This window comes from Balaenoptera ricei, chromosome 18, assembly GCF_028023285.1.
Source record: "Balaenoptera ricei isolate mBalRic1 chromosome 18, mBalRic1.hap2, whole genome shotgun sequence".
In the NCBI taxonomy this organism is placed as follows: domain Eukaryota; kingdom Metazoa; phylum Chordata; class Mammalia; order Artiodactyla; family Balaenopteridae; genus Balaenoptera; species Balaenoptera ricei.
Genome location: NC_082656.1, coordinates 18624452 through 18646029, shown reverse-complemented (window position 1 = coordinate 18646029; position 21578 = coordinate 18624452). Strand labels below are relative to the sequence as shown.

General features: G+C 36.5%; 1 protein-coding gene across 4 annotated transcripts in view; it reads right to left on the bottom strand.

Moving 5' to 3' along the window:
- The window catches only part of CAB39L (calcium binding protein 39 like), a 95666-nt gene that overhangs the window by 12521 nt on the left and 61567 nt on the right, over nucleotides 1-21578 (bottom strand). For 3 of the 4 annotated variants that reach the window (XM_059903006.1, XM_059903005.1, XM_059903004.1), the window contains 3 exons: nucleotides 12896-13064; nucleotides 8742-8801; nucleotides 4968-5033 (listed from right to left, as the gene is read on the bottom strand). In XM_059903006.1, coding sequence (XP_059758989.1) covers nucleotides 4968-5033; nucleotides 8742-8801; nucleotides 12896-13064 — 295 coding nt within the window. The remainder of the gene's footprint in view (nucleotides 1-4967; nucleotides 5034-8741; nucleotides 8802-12895; nucleotides 13065-21578) is intronic. The other variant, XM_059903007.1, reaches the window with a different exon arrangement.

Sequence of the window (21578 nt, the reverse complement as noted above, 5' to 3'; positions counted from 1 at the left end):
ACTACTGCAACAGCACACACAATGGTCTCTTTTTCAGTCTTCACCCAATCCAACCCATTCTGCACATTATGTCAAATGAATCTTCCTGATGATCAGCCTTATTCATGTTACTAATGCCACTTATAACATGAATGAATAAACAAACAAATATCTAGATTCCTTTGAATTGGGGATAAAAATTGAAGTCCTTAGTCTGGCATTCAAAACCCACTGTGACTGGAGTCATTGCTACTGCATCCTTTCCTCTGCCCCCTCACTTATTCTTTCTCATTCTTCTGCTTCTGTGGCTTCACTACCCTTGCTCCAAATTTTTCCCAGCTTTACTGAGGTATAATTGACAAAACTGTATATATTTAAATTGTACGTCATGAAGATTTGATATGTGTATACATTGTGAAATATTTACCACATGCAATTTAATTAACACATCTATCACTTCACATAGTTACCCTTTTCCTTTTTGTGGTGAGAATGCTTAAGATCTACCCTCAGCAACTTTCAAGTATACAATACAGTATTATTAACTATAGTCACCATGCTGTATGTTAGATCTTCAGAATTATTCATCTTATAACTGAAAGCTTGTACCCTTTGACCAGCATCTCGCATCCCCCTGCCCCCCACCCATAACCATCATTCTACCTCCTGTTTCTATAGTTCAACTCTTCTCCTCAGCTGAATTTCCTCTCTTGCCTCTGTGCTCTTTGTTTTTTCCTAGTTGTACTCACTTTGCCTTGCAGTGCAGAGTTACTCATGAGCTTATTTAGAATATAAGCTCCATAAGGGCATGTGTCAATTCCCACTAGTGTTTGTATCCCTTATAACCTAACTGTGTGAGGTGTGTGGATATTGTTGGGGAAATAAAGTCCAAGCAACACAATCCTCTCTACAAAGTGTAGAAAAGAAAGAAAGCAGTTTTATTATCGAATAAGCATATTCAGAGCACAACACTGTAGGTAATCTACAAAAAAGGCATTACGAAGACATAAAATTCTACCTTATTTATACAACCAAGCAGCTACAATCCAGCACATATATATACTCTCAAGATGAAAGATAACTGGTCCCCTATAAGAGGACCAGACAGCGCCATTTGCTGTGCACCCTTTCGTAGTTCACCCTGAATTCACCTGGCCATTGAAGTAGCCATTTGTTTTACATCATTGCTTTTATCCAACTAATGTAGAGAATAATAAAACTTCTCTTATCTCTCTGACAAGCAAATGGTTACAGCTTGGAGAGAAGCATCAAGGTTAAATTTTTCTGTGATAGAGAGGAAGGAGAGCTATCTTCCTAGATGTTTACACTCCAGGGGGATGGCTCCCGGATTCTCAAAAAAAAAAACACCAAAAAACATTCTGGGTTGTAAAGCTGACAAGAAGCTTCTAAGGATATATATGTATATATATACATATATATATATATATATATGTGTATATATATATATATATATATATCTATCTTTATATAATTTTAATATAACCCTGGTGGTCCAGTGGTTAAGACTCCATGCTTCCACTGCAGAGGGCATGGGTTCAATCCCTGGTTGGGGAACTAAGATCCCGCCCGCATGCTGTGTGGCGTGGCCAAAAATACATATATAGCATACACACATACACATATCAAAAGGTCTTCTAGCAACAGAGCAATTTCATTTAAAAAATTTAAAATTTGTATACATACACACATTCAGTAAATATTTGTTGAAATGACATTTATGAGTTAAATTCAGATTAAGTCACTTCAATTCTTATTACATGGGGATGCCTATATATAAATTCTATCCAATCTATCCTCTGCTTATATAATTTCACTACTTTTTGGAAACAATCAACTATGTTAAATCATTTGGCCAAAAACACTGAATCTTTTAGCCATTAAATATTAATCTATTAATTAATACTGACAGTGAAAAATGCTGCATTTCATAGTAATACAAAGCATTATACAGCAATACTATACTAAGTAAAAGGAAAAAAATTCATATTTTTTACTTCTTTAACTTTCATGTTATAGGCTTCATAGTATACAGTGAAACCACGCACAATAATGAGTTTTTTAAAAACTTTGTGTTTTAATGATATTGACCAGAGCTCTCCCCAAATCCAGAATTCCACCAAGCTTCTTTTGAATTATAATCTTTCTAGTGATTAAATACCAGGCCTCCGAAGAAGATAAGAAATAAATTCCTAAGCTATGTCACATAGTGAAAGGAATTTCTCTGTTAATTATTTTTTATTGACACCAGGAACCTAAGCACCCCAAGATAGTTCAGAAAAATTTAGAATTTGATTAACAAATGGCAGTAGGTAGCAACTACTTTGGAATCAGAAAATAGCCTAGTAAATACACTGTTACAATAATCTAACTTCTCTTGTTTTCTAAAATTATGAAACATCTATGTGCAAAATATTACAGAATCCAGAGATGTAAACATAGTAAAATCAAAATAGAACATACTGCTACCACAGATCTAATTACCCAAAGGAAAACCCAACAGCACACAGTGGAGCTCTCCAGAACAATGTTCTGATGAAGAAAAGAGCAAACAATACTTAAGGAGCTCTTTCCTTGAATAGACTGATACAAGGCCATCTTAGCAATATATCTGCCTATAATCCAACATTCAAAAAAGGCCAACTCTTCAGTAATGAGTTTAGCAATTTTTACATTCTTGATATGCTTTATCTACCTTTTACTTGTGCTTTTCACTGTCTAACCAGTGCTTGGTTTTACCACATTGTAAATCAAATATTTGTGAGACAGTCAACTGTAAAGTATTTTAAGTGGGAATAGCAGCTCATATAGTATGTGTGGGTGCATTAATAAAGAACAAGAAACAGGCCTTACGAGTGGGCTGGGGCATCTGTAAATAAGTAGAAAACAAACAATCAGCTTGAAAAGGGAGAGTTTAAAGGAGACTTTCTATACCACATGCCATACAAAGTCAGATGCTCTTTGCCATGTCACTGGAATAGCGCTGAGGTCTCCAGCTGGAGAACTATGTGAAAAGAGGAAGAGAGGCTGGATGGTGGAGAGCCAGGTGGCAGCGGACAGAGGTGAGAAATGAGTCTTTCTTGCTCCCCTTTGCTACCCGCTAAATTTGTATTACATGTTGTACTAATCATACATCTACTGGGTTAATAGGCTTCGATTTTTAAATGCAAATGCATCCTGGTAGGAAAAAGTCTAACTCATACCCTAGTCCCAATTATTTATTTCGAATAGATCGGTGCCTTCAGTCCAGAGACTGAACTCTGGGGACAGTGATGAGGAATATTTATTAATGAAATTTATTTCAATTTTCTTTAGCAAATATATCCAGGTCTTACCATGTGGTAGGTTCTGCTCTAACCATTTTACAAATATTAACAAGGGAACAGGACAAGGTGGGGTTGAAGGCATCCTGAGAAGAGAATGAGGGCAATGGGCACATGGGTAGGAGGGGATGACAGGACAGCAGGAAAGAAAAGCAGGAAGAAGGCCAAGAAGGGAAATGTCTGGGTAAAAAACTGTAAGCTTTATAACTTTGCCTAAGGCCCTAGAGACAGTCGATCACAGAAAAATTTCTGTCACAAGTTCTTATCACTGGAAAATGGTACAAGGATAAATTCTAAAGTCCATGACCCTCAGCTTTCTTGATCCCAATTTGGTTCAGTCACCTTGGTTCATATCAACCCCTCTACTTTGGCCCAGTACCTGACAGATTCCACTGAAAATAGGAAGGACTTGGAAAATTTATGAGCAATTAGCTATATATTGGCCCTTCAGAGCATCGTCACCTCTGTTTACTGTTCCAATTTCCACTCCCCGCCAGGATGACTATCTCTGTAACACAGACAAGCTTTCCTGGTTTGACTGTCCTTGTGTCTATTCTTTAAGTACACGGCTGTCCCAACAGGATGTATCCTTATCTTCAACTGCTTTTAAGAAGCTTTCTGGACATGGGAGAGCACAGCACTGGTGTCCCTGCCTTTGCCTGGAGCTCCATCTCATTAATTCAGGCTCCAGCACAGACAGCAGCACACCCATGATATTTTTTTTCTATGTGGATTACTCTGTATGGGTTTCCACACAAGGAGAAACTCAATCAAGAGTGCTGAATGACTGGCTGAAAATAGTACACTGATCTCTCCATCAACAGGTAAAGCTGGAGCAGCAAGGGCACAAGTACAGGGGAGAGTGGTCAAGGCTGACACATGATCATGGGGAAAGTGAATTCACAAATATGTGGTACAAAATAGACTTAATTTATTGCTTTAGCTTAAAACTATCCAATATTTAGAAACAAATGCATTGTTCTATAATGTCATCATTCCAACATTTAAAAAATACTATATTTTTATAATTAATATATAAAATAATATGAATATATAATAATATAAAATAATATTTAGTAAGCTCAAGCATCATACAAATTGCTTGACCAAAAACAGCCAATTACTATCTGCCAAAAACATTCTTTTGAATATCTGAGTAGGATCTGAAGGGCAGAGATGCAGCTCTAGCCAATGTCCTACTCCCTCAGGAGCTGTCCCACCTCCTCTTGACCAAATGGCTGCTTCCAGGTACCTTTTCACTGAGCGGGGGGAAGGCCACTCACAGATGGATGTGGCCCGATTCTGCTGGGTCCCTGTCTGATGAGGGAGAGAGGCATTTCAACAGGCATTTCATAGGAGATAGAATCTCAAATCAGAAATGCCGTTTGGTTACATACAAATAAAAACATACCCCTCATCCTGTATTTATTCTGTACTTATTACTTATATTGTTACTTCCAAAAAGTATTTGAAGCAGGGCACTTACCTCGTTTTGCTACAAAGTACAGTCATAACGTTGAATGTACTTCTCAAGTTACAAAAAAAGAGAATAATTTTTCTGTATTTACTTGTCCACTATTAAACCTGTCATTTACTAACAAGAATATCAACTTCTGGAGACTCTAACTTAAAGAAATTTGATATTACCTTTAAAGATTGTCTCTTAGTCACATAATTCTCAGACTGGAGCAATTTCTCATAGTCTTCAAAAATCTAATGAAAAGAAGAGAAATATCAGAGTGTAAACCCAGCGGTGATTTCTCTGCATTAAGTTTGCTTGCTCTCTCACTTCAGAAGTAAATCCCCAACCCTTTAGCCTAGCCCAGCCCAGCTGCTGTGCTTTGTATCCCTGGGCTGATCACCACTGTCCATAGGGAGGTTTCCCCATTTCACCATCCTCATTTACACGTAGGGATACTGGAGGACAAGGAGTTAAGTGATACCAGAGAGATACTTCCCTTTGTTTTATTTTAGTTCTGTAAATTAGAAATTGAGTAGATAAATGAAGTAATTGAGTCCTCCCAATAAATCACTTTGAATAAAACATCTGTTAACTCATCTAATGAGCTACAGGATAACTCATTTCATGCCATTTTAAAGAAATCTGTTTATGTAGTCTTGCTGGTAGCTATTAGCCTATGAATAATTTGAGAAAAGATTAAATACACTTAGCAACTCATAAAGAATCAAACTGTCAAATTCATAGCATGAACGGGTAGAGGAATAGGGCTACTTCTGCCACATAATGGCCATGTTAATCCCAGGTGGCCTCTCTGGGGCACTTCCACTCTCCCCAGAAGCTAGGGGATGCTGGTGATTGGGGCCCGTTTCCTAATGTGATTGGTCGTCAATCACTGCCCAGGCCCTTCGGTTGAACACAGAGTGCCAGCGGCTGGCGAAGCTCAGTGTCAACCTCCCATCACACATACACAAACTCAGAGACCACTTAGGTGGGAGGAGCAAGCCTGGCAGAGAACTGAAGGCAAGAGAGCTCAGGGGCTGAGGAGGGTAGAAAAGGGTCCTGGTCCTCAGAGGAGCAAGTGCCAGGTGTGTGTGCGTGTGCATGATGAGGGCAAGCTGTGCACACTGAGGATAATTCCTGATAGAGAATTAAGAAAGTGAAAAGTAAAAACAAAATCATGCAGCTCACATTAAAGTCACAGGAATTATACTCTTTTACATAAAGGACTTGTTTATTCTAATTGTCATGGAACACAAGGAGGATTTTTCACTAAATCTGTCACACGAATGTCGTGGTAAATTTTAACTGTAACTATAAAATGCAAATACACGCATGTAAGGTATTGTTGACTCCCCAAGCTACCAGTTTCATTACTTTAGGTCATATATCATGTTCTCCAGCTTCAGGTTTACTGCTAAAGAAATATGAAACTCAAGAAGTATGAAATGTTTAGGGAGTATGAGTTCTCGAAGCTAATGTTCAGGTCAGTGTAGCAGGCTCAGCACCTGTGAAACTACTAAATTACACATGAAGTGACTCTAGATTCAGAGACAAATTTAGGTAAATAAGGGTCAAAGAGAATGAGTTTATGGTCTCTCAGATTATTGCTTATTATCCTTGAATGCAAACTGCACAACACATTTATCTCACTCATCCTATAGAAAAGATTAGTAGTTAATACTACAGGTTTTGTTATAAACTATCTTTGCCCTCTTTATTTTCATTTATTATAAATGTAACATCTAATGAGTCTTTAACATTCCATCCAGCATCTATAGTTACTGAACAACTAAACTATAATAACAATTCATTTCCTAACTTCAAAAATATGTGATTTTCTTTTAGTCTTGAAGTTTTTGGATATCTCTGGCAATAATCTTTTTCTCCCTTCATGTTTTACACTTTGATCAAAGTTCTCCAGTTGATCCATGGGTATTCTCTTGATAATTTTAGGATATGAAAATCACTTTTGATTTCATGATTATATTGATAATTCTTAATCTCAAACCAAAGGAAGATCAGCAAACAATTTATGAATAAAAAATCCATAGTTTAATTTCTGTGACTTGGATGTATGAAGACACAGGATACTGATAGGGTATTTCATATCTTCCCAGAGTCATCTGTTTCCTTTTACATTTTTGTGTGGCTAGAAAATTTTAAATTACATAGTGGGTTGCATTGTATTTCAATTGGACAGTACTGGTCTAAAGCAGCTAAACTAATACTGGAACAAACCTTATAAAGTTTTGCTTCTAGGTTTGTGCTATGTTTCACTTTAATTATGCTATTCCTATTGCTGATACACTTAGCAAAAGCACAGCAGCTCTTGGATGGGCCTGTTCATTCAATATTCATTTAACACCACCAAATGTATGGCACTGAGTTAGGTATTAGGGATGTAAGTAATAATGATAAAAATTAATACATGGTATTATCCTAAAAACTTTAAATCTTGTCAAATTCCTACAGCAATCCTATGAAGCAGGTATTATTAATATCTTCATTTTTTGGTAAGTGCAGTTAACTTGTCCGGGATCATACAATTAGTAAGAGGTAGAGCAGGATCCTGAAGCAAAGCAAGTGGACACTAAAGTCTATACTGTATTCTGAACCACTGTGTTTGACAGATAAGGTTCCTGCCTCCCAGGGAGCTTAAGAATCAGTCAGGAAGATATAAAGACACATCATAATAATACAATGTGGAAAACGTGTGAGAGAGAAGGAGAGAAGGAGGAGGGAGGAAGGGAGGGAGGGAGAGGGGGAGAGAAAGAGACAGAGAGAGAGAGAGAGAAAAAGAGAGAGAGAGAGAGTGTGTGTGTGTGTGTGTGTGTGTGTTTGGGGGTGGGGGGATTACAGAAAGCTTCCTAGAAGAGTCACATTATGAAACCGAGCAGGACCCTGAGAGGCCTTCCCAGGAACATACCCTCCTGAGTCCCCCACGTCTTGTTTGTAGAAAAGCTTTAGCCTCCTAGGTCTTCCCCAAGTTTCAAAGAGCAAATTTAATCAGAGAAGTGAGAAAATGCAGAAACAAAGGAAAACAGCCAAGCAAGACAAAATAATAATAGTTTAGCCATAAAACAAAGTCAAGGATCTTTAGTTCCTCCTCAAGGTCTATAGATAATATCCTGAGCCATATCCTTGAGTTGTTTTGCAGATACTAAAACCCTCACCAGGTGGAAGAAGTTAACTGCATACTGCCCACAGGCATGTAGACCTCATACTGGTTGGAACCAAAAGGTTGATGATGTTAACCCCTGAAATACCACCCTGTCACCTTACCACCAACCAGTCAGAAGACTGTCCATGAGCCGATGAGGCACCCCACAACCCTCACCCCTTCCTTGAAAACCATTTGGGATTGGGGTCTTTTGAGCATTAGCCGCCCCACATTCCTTGCTCAGCCTTGCAATAAATGTTGAATTTTCCTTCATCACAGCCTGGTGTCAGTAGACTGGCTTTGCTGCATGTTGGGTGAGTTTGGTTCTGTAACAATTACAGCTAATTATCAAAAGGTTGAGATGGATTCACCCTTAGAGAAGGGAGTTGGAAGACAGATATGTATTTTGGTATTTCTACTAGTAAGTAAAACTAGTTATCAAACCAAGTAAAATGATTTATACTAGTAAGGGTCGGGTGCTCTTCCATTTGGAGTTTGCTACTGCCTCTTAAGGGCAACATGGATGCTCTTAAGTCAAGATCAAAGTGAGCAGGTACTAGTTGTTTCCTGGAGCTCCAGAGCACAACAGGAAGAGATGTGAAAAACGAGAAAGCCCTTATCTCCTGCCATCCTCTATTTTCCATAGTTTCTTGATGACCTGGTTTCTAGGTAATAAACCAATTGGGTGTATGGTTGGTTTCAATTGTGTATCATAAATAGGAGTAAGTGCTAACAGATCTAAGGAGAGAGAGAGAGGAATAGAGAATGAGGTAAAGACTTAAAAATGACTTCTACTTACAGTGTCATAATTTTGTTCTAAGAAGTCTGCTACCAACACTTTATGTCTGGTCAGTAAATCCTAGAAAAAGAACAGTCAAGTGAAACAAAATTATTATAGGTAACAAATTTTATAAATCTATCTTTTTCTTCTAAGATTTTCCAAGTCCATTAATTTGAAACATAAAAGTTTCAGAATATTTTCATTTACATCACAAAATTACTTCCATTCTTGGTTTAAGATGTGAAATACAATTTGTTTCATGCTAAAAACAGCGGAGTGCTTTAAATTCATACCATAGAAATGATTCAACTAGTGAAACAAATGTCACCTAACAGACAAGTGTACAGTATATTTCTTCAAGCCATAACTCTACATTGTGAAAATGATATAATAAATATTCAAATAAAGTTTATGACGACCTTTTAAAAATGTCATTAATAACCATTTATTTAAAAAAGAACTCTGAATGGACTAAAACCATATCTCACAAGTTAACAGATTTTCAACGATTAACCTTTAATTTTTCTTAACCACTTTTGAAATGTAAGTGCCTAGGATGCTGGGGAGCACAAGAATGACATTTAACAGAGCCATCTCAGCATCGTCCCACTCTTGGGTTAATGGGTTGGGAAGTGTTGTTCAGTTACTAAGTAGCACAATGCACCCTTTCAAAGTTGAAGACAAGTAGCCTGATCTAACTACAGACATAACTCTCGGAAAATTGAACAAAAGCATAAAGGAATGTTTGACTGAAAATTCATAACTAAGTTATATCCTTAATTCACCTTAATGTTGAAAGAAAACAAGCCTCAGCTAATCCGTTTAACGTGATTAAGGGCTAAAACCCTGTCTAGGTACTATGCAGAATTTAATTAAAAACGTAACAAGAATTTTCAAGTTTTCCAAAATAAATTCTTATACTTTAATACATATTTAATTAAAGCTTCTTAAAAGCATATACAAGATACACAACATAACCTCACAGAGAAAAAGAAGGCAGCAGCAATGGTAAAACTCACTTATTTCTATTTCAATAAAAAGTTAAATATTTAAAGCACTTTGCACTACAATTTTCTTTTTTGTTCAGTTTTTTTTTTTTTTAATTTTTATTGGAGTATAATTGAGTTACAATGTTGTGTTAGTCTCTGCTGTACAGCAAAGTGAATCAGTTATACATATACATATATCCACTCTTTTTTAGATTCTTTTCCCATATAGGTCATTACAGATTATTTGAATAGAGTTCCCTGTGCTATACAGTAGGTCCTCATTAGTTTGCACTACAATTTTCAAGTTCAAAAATGAGACTGGCTATTAATTTCATTTCATATTACCTATCGTCATAACTTGACTGACCATTGGGCCGATCAGTAGGTCCTCATTAGTTTGCACTACAATTTTCAAGTTCAAAAATAATGAGACTGGCTATTAATTTCATTTCATATTACCTTTCATCACAACTTGATTGACCATTGGGCCTATCAGTGGAGAAATGTACTTTTTTCCTCAGGAGAACATGTAGTACTGTTCTGGAATCGCAATTTTAAAATGGGAAAACTCTCTAAGGAATTCATTCCTGGTCCATCCCAGGTCAAAATTCAAACCAGTTCCTATGTCAGGGGACACCTCAGAGAGTAAGGTAGTTCCACAGCATCCTCTGGGGTCCCTAATCTTTTTCTAATTGGATATTCGGGATGCCTAGTTTTCAGATACCCTCTTCCCCAATCTCCTGAGCAGTATCAGTGATTTTCTAAGCTGACCCAGGTTAGAAAGTTCTCTCCATGGGCTGCAGCAGACACTGTGGACGGCTGCACCCATGGGGTTCTTCATCTATTATGACAGTCATCAGCTTCGGGCATGAGGACCATGATCTCCCATGGCCTCAGGCCCTGCACATACAGTGATGGTGGCAACGGAAAGAGTACTTTGCAGATGAGTGCTGCCTGGAAAGGTTTTCCATTCGCTATACATTAGTGTTACACCAAAGAAAGAGGAATAAGGAGGGGGTTCTGTTAGTAGCAGCTCCTTCAAATTCTAAGGGAAAAAAATAACTTTAAAATCCGATAATAGAAAATATAATATGGTAGGGTAGAATTCCTCCAGCACACGTGTATGATGGATACAGCCAATAAGTGATTCGTGCACATACACTCTTACACTTGAGTGTGTATACATTATATATACATAGATATACCCTCCAATTTATATACATCATAAATGTATGCACAAAACTGGAGGGATTATACCATATATATATATATACACACATACAGACATATATAACATAATACATGTATATAAACATAATACATAGACAAATACAGATGTTGCATTATTATAGATCAAATAACTGAGTGGGAGAAAAATTGCTAGGATCCCACCCAAAAAGGAAAAAGCAGAAAATTGCCAAGAAAAATAAAGTTCAAATTTTAAAGAATTTAAAGTTTAAAAAAAGTATTTGAAATAGTGTACTCTTTCATCCCACCTCGTAACAATTGTTTTGACAGGGCTAGGTTCTGCATAGTCTAAGTATCATGCTAAAAAAATGTTGATATTGATATTTTAGTGAATTCTTCACAGCTTGGGAGAACTCGGGGTGCAATGACAGAGACAGACATGCAATGGCAGGGACACGATACTACATCAGCCAGCAGCAGCTGCATTTACTGAGTTTTTACTATGTGCTGGAGGGTGTGCCGAGCACCTTACATACGTTATTTCTAATCTTCACAACTCCGCAAAAACAGAGATTATTTTCCTCATCTCACAGATGAAGGACATATAGCAAGTCAGGTGCAGAGGGAGATGGATTTCATACCACTTCTTATCATGTTGATTCTTAGAGGGAGAGGTGAAAGAGATTGTGGTTGTAAGGAATCTTTTTTGGGAAAGGACAATTTGTAGACAATACCATGACAAAAACATAAGCCAACAATGTGAAAACATCAATGACTAACTGGGCAGTAGTCATCCTGCAGTTCAAAACAAAAAAGGTTAAGGCTAAGAAGTTAGAAACAAAAGCCCAAACCAACCAGCCAACCAAGTAAACAAATCCCCTTGAAACCAGCTACTTAAAAAAAAAGTGACTTATGGTCATTACATTATATTAACCACAGCATTTTGGTAAAATATAGAAAATAGGCATTTTCAATATCAGTAGTATACTAGGAAACTTTTTAAGGTATTTAGATTTTCAAGGACTTGACTTAAGTTCAACAGAAAATATGCTCATGTACAAATCACCATAGTTTATTTTTGTGATTCAATATTGTGCTGAAAATTAAACTGAGCTGAACATATGATGCAAGACACTATTATCAAGTATAGTTTATTCTATTAAATGTTGAAAAATCTATGGGGAAATTTTCAAAAATAAATGCTCAATTGAATTTGATCTTCCCCCTCCATTAGAGTTGTTCTATGTTTACAGTTATTTGTGAAGTCTTATTTATGGATTTTTAAAAAAGGAACTAACTTGTTTCCATGACAGCACAGAGTCATCAGATAGAAAAGGAAAAAAAATGGCACTACAGTAGCTACTAATAGAGAACATCTCCTCAGTTGTTTAGGCACAGATATTTGCTAGAAAGAAATGGAACCATCCTTTGTGTTAAATGTCCTTCTTCCTATTTGATGCACCAAGGCCCCTCCTACCATGTGTTCTAGATATACTCTTGGGGGCTTCATCTGTAGCCACTGTACAACTGTTGTTTTGCCGGGTGAGACTTATCGCCTATGAAACAGAGAAGGCTCCTGGGGTTTCTCAACACCCTGAGCACAAGTCCATGTTTCTTGCCCTCACTGCTCCTCTTCCCTCCACCCACCGCCAACTCTCCTTAGAGTCTGTCCCCTGTCCTTTCCTCCTCTTTTCCTTCCTTCCCTCACTCTTTGCTCTTCTCACTGGTTTTCTTCTTCCTTACTCTGTGTCCTTGTCTTCTTCATAAGCCCATATGAGCTTATGACAAGCATTTAGAGTTGCTTTTTCCACAATGTGACAGACAGGTCTAATTGCATTCTATTTACTGAATCCTCTTATGATCCACATCATACACAGTTGGCTATGCTCTGACCTAAGGAATACAATTTTCTGCTTTTAAAAGTTAAACTGCCTCTTAGAGGCCAAATGACTAAATGCTGAAATTAAATAACCCAGTTGATTCAGAAAAAATTACCTTAAAAGTAGCAAAGGCGTCTGAAGCAATATCAAATGTTGACAACTCCACATACTTAAAGAAATCTCTGAATTGATTAGAAAAGAGGACGATTTTGGCAAGCGGTTCATGTCGAATACATTCTCTCAGCATAATCCCACAACGTAAGGCGATCTGTGGGGTTTCATATCTAAAGCATAAACAAGAGAGAAACAGAGAACTATGTTGTTTTATTAACAAAATAATATTAATGGTATCAAAAGAACCATTTTAATACTGCTGTTAATGGAAGCATAGATACCATTTGTCACAGTTCATTCAAACACCATTCTTTCAATACCCACTAAATATCCACAATGTGCCTGGCACTATTCCAGATGCTGGGGATAGAAGACTAAGCAGACAAGCTCACTGCCTTCCTGGCGTTCACAGTTTAGAGCAAATGTTTCTGGTGGGGGAGGAGACAGACTATAAACAATGAAAAGATAATGTCATATACTTCAGTGCTGTGAAACTGGAGACAACAAGATAGGTACACTATAGAGTGTACTTAATTTGCTTTAGTTTAGACTGAGTGGTCAGGGAAGAAGCAAAGCATTCAGTCAAAGGGAACTAACTGTGCAAAGGCTCCAAGGAAAGAACCAGCAGCATTGTAAGCCAAGGTAAGGAGTTTCATTTTTAAGTGTGATAGGAAGCCTTTGGATAGTTTAAAGAAAGCAATTAACACAGTCTATCATATGCTTTAAAAAAGATCACTCTGGGGCTTCCCTGGTGGTGCAGTGGTTAAGAATCCGCCTGCCAGTGCGGGGGACGCGGGTTCGAGCCCTGGTCCCGGAGGATCCCACATGCCGCGGAGCAGCTGGGCCCGTGAGCCACAATTGCTGAGCCTGCGCGTCTGGAGCCTGTGCTCCGCAACAAGAGAGGCCGCGATAGTGAGAGGCCCACGCACTGCGGTGAAGAGTGGCCCCCACTTGCCACAACTGGAGAAAGCCCTCGCACAGAAACGAAGACCCAACACAGCCATAAATAAATAAATAAATAAATAAAAATTAAAAAAAAAAAAGAAAGAAAAGATCACTCTGGCTACCTGTGGAGAATCTTGTAAAACAGGGAAGAATGAGCTGGGGAGCTAGAGTGGAAGCAGGGAGACTAGCTAGTAGGAGGAACAGAAGCCCAGCTGGGGATGATGGGGGCTTGGACTGGGGTGGCAGTAGTAGAATAGAGGACTGTGGGCAGGTCATGTATATTATTCAGGGGAAGAGTCAACAAAGCTTGTAGATGTTGTAGTTGGGGTAGGGTGAGGAATAAATTTGGGTGAGGGAAATTGAGGATTCAAGAATAATAAAATAATATTTACATGGAATTCAGAATCAAGAATAAAATCTCTTTCCCACAATTTAGGAAATAGGCTACTTTGCAACATCAAATATATAAATACAGTAGGGAAAATAGCAAAGAAAGGTATTTGAGAGAATTCATTAAACCAGTGTGGTATTTATTCATTTTTTCCCCATTTTTATGTGGAATAATATTCACAAATATCATCTGAATATTCCCTGAAAAACTCATATTAACATTAAATGCTAGTTTATTCAGATAGGCACTATTCTTTGCAGAATATTAAAAAATGCCAATTTATAGTGTTAGCAATTTCTCTTATCATAAGAATTTGAAAATCAGCCTATTGGCATGCAGGGAAGAGTTATAAGGTGGGTTTTATTAAAGATGTTATAAAGATGGGTATGTTTTCTGAAATGTGAAGGAGAAAAACACTATCATTTATTAATAGAGTACTTAGGAGAATATAAAATGAAGACTGTTGACCTAGAGAAAGAACCTAAGGGGCAGACAATTAAAATCCAGACTTATTAGTAAGATATTTATGGACTTTCATAATTTTGCTTTAAACTTAACTTTTCAATTTCATCTCTCATCACATCCCTTAATTCCTTGGGGTACGCCATTCTCTCAACCTAGAATGCCCTTCTCCTTAAGTTTCCACCTCTAAGATTCTCTCTCATCTTTCAAGATTTAGTTCAAATGCCACCTCTTCCTTGAAGTGTTTCCAATCACCTACCATTCAGAATCACTCTCCCTTCATACTTCATATCTTCCTTCATACTCCTACAACAGCTTGTCTGTAATTCTACCTTAGCACTTTTCTCATTCCGCACTATAGTATATTGCAATTAATTGTTATAAATCTGTTTTCTTTACCTCATTACAAACAACTTAATTGCTAAGGATATGTTTTACTTATCCTGTTACCTTCTCCTCTCCTCCATATGGTGCCTATGTCTTATTTACTGTTACCTTCCCCCATCCCTACCCCAGTCTCCGAAGAGTGCCTAGGATAATGCTTTTCACAAAGGCATATACTGAATTTAATAAACTTCAAACTCTGATTAAAATTCTTAATACTAGAGGACTCTAATGAGACACAAACTTTGGCTTAGAGAAAAAGCTGTATGATCTCTAGTCAACGTTTTCTCATTTCTTAATTCAATTGTCAAACTGAAACTATCTATTAAAAAAGTCTCTACTCCAACTTTTGTGTATAATTAGTTCTCTTTTTTCTTTCATTTGGTGAAGTTTATTGGAACCATCTGTGATGCACTGACTATTCTTGAGAAGCAAGAGAATATTTTAAAAGACGCTACTCTGGGTCAGAACACTTGTCATTCCATCCTAGTAGTTTGTGCCCAAGAGTGGAACTGTCATTTCTCTGAGATGACAACTTCTTAAAGTTAGGAATATATTGGGATATATAAGGAAAGTCCTAATTTTCCTCAGCACCTTTAAGGAATTTATAATTCACATACATCATTTCAACCTGACTACCCTCTAGGATATTGACTTTTGATAGTTTATTGCCTACTATATAAAGAAGTGCTCCATAAGTTAAGTCTACCTTAAGTTTCAAATCCCAAGAACATTAATATACTTAGGTTTGGTAAAGAATCAATCTTTACCTCATCTATTTTATTCTACTTGTGGATAAGGGTCTCAAGGACAAAAGACCACGACAAATCACTATGTTCTCCACAACAACTAACTTAATGGCAGGTTGCTGATAAAGGTTAATCCAATGAATGTTGAATCACTATTTTATACAATTGAAGCATATCTTCCTGCTGATTTGTAGTTTGGATCATATAGTCCGGACTATATAATTAACTGTGTCATTGTGGAGAATGCACACTACTTTATATGCATGCTTATTCAAATAATAACAGTGTGTAAGATCTGTTTCAAATTTAATAAAAGCCAAAGTGTAAGAGAAATGATCTCATCTAGCAGTGAGCTACAGTAAACATTACACAAAAAAATGGTTAGAAGAAAGACCTTGTGCAAGAATATCTCAATTTAAGGACACAGATTATATTATGTAAGGAGAAAAATGACTTTTGTTGTTACTGATGGAAGAAACAAGGTCAGCCAGCACTAGGAAAAGTTTTGTAAAATGCCATTCAGCAAACACTTGGCCTCCTCAATATAATCAAGAAGTTTTGCTTCTAATTTAGAAACATTTGCTTACTTTAAAAATAGTGAGCTAACTGTCCACTGAAAAGGTCTAGAAGCAATAACAATCCAATGTCAATGAGCATCCCTAGCATCCAGACTATAGTTCCTAAGAACCATTTCTAACTAAAAGGAGCAAGAGTCCTTGGTAGAAATGGCTAATTCCAGGTCTGTGTTAGAAAATGTACAAGATGGGCCAGAAAGCAAGGAAACTCTCACAAACTAATGGGAGTGATATCAAAAGGACATGGGTCAACTTGAAGAGGCCACAGACAGATAATCAAGCATCAAAAAATTTTTTTTAAAGTACAACTATATAAGATGTATGAAAAAACACTAAATCCACTAGTTCATAATGATACTACAGGGATACAGGGGTGAGAAGGAGGAGGAAAGAAGAAGAGAGGAAGAAGGGGGAGAGGGAGAAAGAGAGGGGGAAAGAGAGAGAGAAATAAACGAACACCAATGGAAGTTCCTAGGTTAACAATTTATTACTTTCTAAACTGATAATTGAAGGAAAAGAATTAGGCATTTATTCTTCCTCTCCAGTATGGATTGTACTTCAGACTAATTAAATTGTGGTGGAAGAGGGAAAATTATTCTCTATAAAACTAGTCCAGTCAATAAATACACAAGGAATAATAAAGTTAGAAAATCACCTTTTTGTAACCCCTAACAAAATGACTGAATCAGGCAATGTTCATCAATGGATGATAAAACAATTAAGTGTAGTTGATGGGGAACTTTATAGTGGATTAGGCTGCCACCATCTGAACTCATTGCTCAGTCTTAGCATTACTAAATGTATGTCTCCTGATGTGATGAAACACAAACTACACAGCACCAGTTACAAAATATGACTGCCATAATAAAACTGAATCTGAATCTAATCAAGCCTTTAAATATAACCTCCAATGAAGCAATCTGACAAACCTAGAATAAAGGAAATTATGTAGGATAACTGATTCAGTTTTTCAACAAGTCAATGGCATAAACATGGGAGAAGGTGCTGTTTTAAATGAAAAGGGACTTAAAAAAGACTTAAGTGACATTATAAGCAAATACAATAAGTGGACCTTATTAGAATTCTTGTTTGAACAAACCAACTAAAATTTGGGGGGGGGGGCAATCAAGGAAATTTGAGTATGGACTGGGTATTAGTTATTAATGAATTATTATTAATTTTAAAGTGCAAAATTACATTGTAGTTACGTAAAAATTATCTTATTTTTGAGATGCGTATTGATGTGTTTAGGGTTGATATGATGATATTACATGAGATTTGAGATTTGCTTTAAAATACTCCAGTCAAAGAAAAAAAGAAAAAAGAAAAAACAAGGGAAGGGGTGTTGGGAAGACAGATGAAATAAACACAGCAAAATACTGATGGTTGTTAAGGCTAGGAGATGGGTACTGTCTTTGTACTGTCTTATTTTGTATATGGTTGAAAAGTTTTGCAATAAAATTTTAAAAAATAAGATTATTAGGAGAAATTTATTATTTTAATATTGGACTTCTGGAAAATCTTCCACTGGCAATGGTTCTTTATGGATCACTGAGAGCAGTTTAGTGACCTCACTCTCAAGTTCTCTCAGTACCCTGAAATGTCATTTGCATGGGCCAGGAGAAAAGTTCGTTTGAAGTGAGAAAGTCCTTTTTAATAATCTTTTCATAAAATTTGGGTTCCAAATCCTTTTACCATGTTTTGTATCCCATATCCAAATGATTCTCCTTGATGGACAAGAATCAATTTCTTTCTGTCTTACATTCTTTATGGTTAGACTTAGGTCCAGTATAGCATGTTACTATCATATCCCTAAATGACATCATTTTTTTAATGATTTCTTTCTTTTTTTCTTTTTCTTTTTTTATTATTATTTTTATTGGAGTATAGTTGATTTACAATGTTGTTAGTTTCTGTGGTACAGCAAAGTGAATCAGTTATACATACACATATAACCACTCCTTTTTAGATTATTTTCCCACATAGGTCATTACAGAGTATTGAGTAAAGTTCCCTGTGCTGCACAGTAGTTTCTTATTAGTTATCATTTTATATATAGTAGTGGCAAAGCACTTAGTTCTGTTGAGACATGTTCTTACTAACATGTTTAAACAATTGAGATAATTTCAAAGAGCAATTCAACTAACAGAATAATGCGCACCTCCATCTTGAGCCATATTCATCATTTGACTCCACTGTCTAATCTTCTTTTTTTTTGCATTTCTTCTCTTTTTTTAAATTTTTTAAATTTTTATTGGGGTATAGTTGCTTTACAATGTTGTGTTAGTTTCTACTGTACAGCAAAGTGAATCAGCTATACATATACATATATCCCCTCTTTTTTGGATTTCCTTCCCATTTAGGTCACCAGAGAGCACTGAGTAGACTTCCCTGTGCTACACAGTAGGTTGTCATTAGTTATCTATTTTATACATAGTATCAATAGTGTATATATGTCAATCCCAATCTCCCAATTCATCCACACCCCCCTTGCCCCCTTGGTATCCATATGTTTGTTCTCTACGCCTGTGTCTCTATTTCTGCTTTGTAAATAAGATCATCTATACCAATCTTTTCAGATTCTACACATATGTGTTAATATACGATATCTGTTTTTCTCTTTCTGACTTACTTCACTCTGTATGACAGACTCTAGGTCCATCCATGTCCCTACAAATGACCCAATTTCGTTCCTTTTTATGGCTGAGTAATATTCCATTGTATATATGTACCACAACTTCTTTATCCATTCCTCTGTGGATGGACATTTAGTTGTTTCCATGTCCTGGCTATTGTAAATAGTGCTGCAATGAACACTGGGGTGCATGTGTCTTTTTGAATTATGGTTTTCTCTGGGTATATACCCAGTAGTGGAATTGCTGGGTCACATGGTAGTTCTATTTTTAATTTTTTAAGGAACCTCCATACTATCCTCCACAGTGGCTGTTATCGATTTACATTCCCACAAACAGTGCAAGAGGGTTCCCTTTTCTCCATACCCTCTCCAGCATTTATTGTTTGTAGATTTTTTGATGATGCCATTCTGACTAGTGTGAGGTGATACTTCATTGTAGTTTTGATTTGCATTTCTCTAATAATTAGTGATGTTGAGCATCTTTTCATGTGTTTGTTGGCCATCTGTATGTCTTCTTTGGAGAAATGTCTATTTAGCTCTTCTGCCCATTTTTTGACTGGGTTGTTTGTTTTTTTGGTATTGAACTGCATGAGCTGTTTGTATATTTTGGAGATTAATCCTTTGTCAGTTGCTTTGTTTGCAAATATTTTCTCCCATTCTGAAGGTTGTCTTTTCGTCTTGTTTATGGTTTCCTTTGCTGTGCAAAAGCTTTTAAGTTTAATTAGGTCCCATTTGTTTACCTAAATGCCATCACTGTTTGATGTCTGAATGCACCAATCAAATTATGTCCCCAGTTTTCAAGCAACTTTACAAGAGATAATTGAGTAAAAATGCTGATCTTTAACAAAGGGTTAAACCTCTAGCATTTCAAGCTAACCTAGAAGATGGTAATGGGTAAAGCTGATTCAGGTGCAATGGTTCCGTTCAGGGCTTCCTGTCTACTCTGTCCTCAGGGTCTTCTATAATTACCTCTCCCTTCTTATCTGAAGGGCTTCAAATCTTATTAAGGACGTATTAATGGTTAAGAAGATGGGATTTAGAATCAGATCTGGATTGAAAAATTGGCTCTGTTACTTATTAGCTGTATTTATAACCTTGAGCAATAGCCTTATTCTAAGTTTCAATTTCCTCATCTGTAAAATGGTAAGGATAATACCTAGTCCTCATAGTATTGTTAGAAGGATTAAATGAAATAATGTAAGACGTTGAATGTAATACCTGGCACACAGCAAACACTCAATAAATGGTATCTATAAAACAGGATGTGAAGCAATGAGTTTAAAGTTTGGGTTAAAAAATAAAAGAAGAATCATTATAATATAGAATAAAAACCAGAGGAGTCATCACCAAATTGTTGATAACGGTTTCTTTGGGAAGGATTATGGTGTGCACTCCCTTTCTATATTATAGATTTCTAAACTGTTTGAATTTTTAGAATTTATTTTTATTGAAGTATAGTTGAATTACAGTATTGTGTTAAAATGTCTGAATTTTTAAATAATAAACATGTATTACTTTGAATCAGAAAAAATAAAATGTTTAAAAAATATCTACTCTTATATAACATTGTAAAGCAATTATACTCCAATAAAGATATAAAAAAGAAAAGAAAAATAAATAAATAAAAATATCTACTCCTCTTCATCCCCAATATCACCATTAAAGTTCTGGCCCTAATTATCCCTTGCTTGGACTCTTCCAAGCTGGAATCTCAGCCCCCCAATTCTCCAAGCCATTTTCTATACTGCCACCAGAACTCATCACATCTAGTCCCTGGATGGTTCCATGTTGCCGTTAGAATAACATTCAGACTCCTTGGTAGGACTGAAAGACTTATGAAAGACTCTTCATAACTTGGTCTTAGCCCTTCCAGCTTTATCCTCATCCCTACTTTCCATTCACACTAGGTTCCAGCTGCATCAGAATTCTTGTCATTGTCCAAACACATTGCGCAATTTGATGCCTCTGTGACTTTGCATGGGAGGTACCTAATCCTTCTACTCTCTGTGTCTATTTGGAAATTTTCTAATTTAAGACCTGCTTCATTTTTGACATCTCAAGCAGAGGTGATGGCTTCTTCATCTGTGCTCCCATAGAATATACTGGTAAAGAAACAACAATGAGTTGTAATGAGTTATCTCTGCTCACTGTAGACTATAACTGCTTGAAGACTGGAAAGCTGGATATTGTTCTGAGAGCACAGATTCTGGAGTCAGACTACTAGAGTTTAAAGCATACTGGCTATGTGACTTTGGACAAGTTACTTAACCTCTCTGGGCTGCAGTATCCTCTTCTATAAAATGGGTATAATAAAAATAACAACAACAAAAACAACAATAACTACCCACAGGACTATTATATAAATATAAAGCAGGGCCTGACATATACTAAGTACCATGTTAACTACTACAATTACTGTACTTACTATTATTAGTGCTATTATTACTATTATTATTGTAGACCCCTAATAGATGAATTAATAAGCAGTTTTAGCCTTACAAACTAAACTAATTATTAACTTTTCAGAAGATATGGAAAGACGC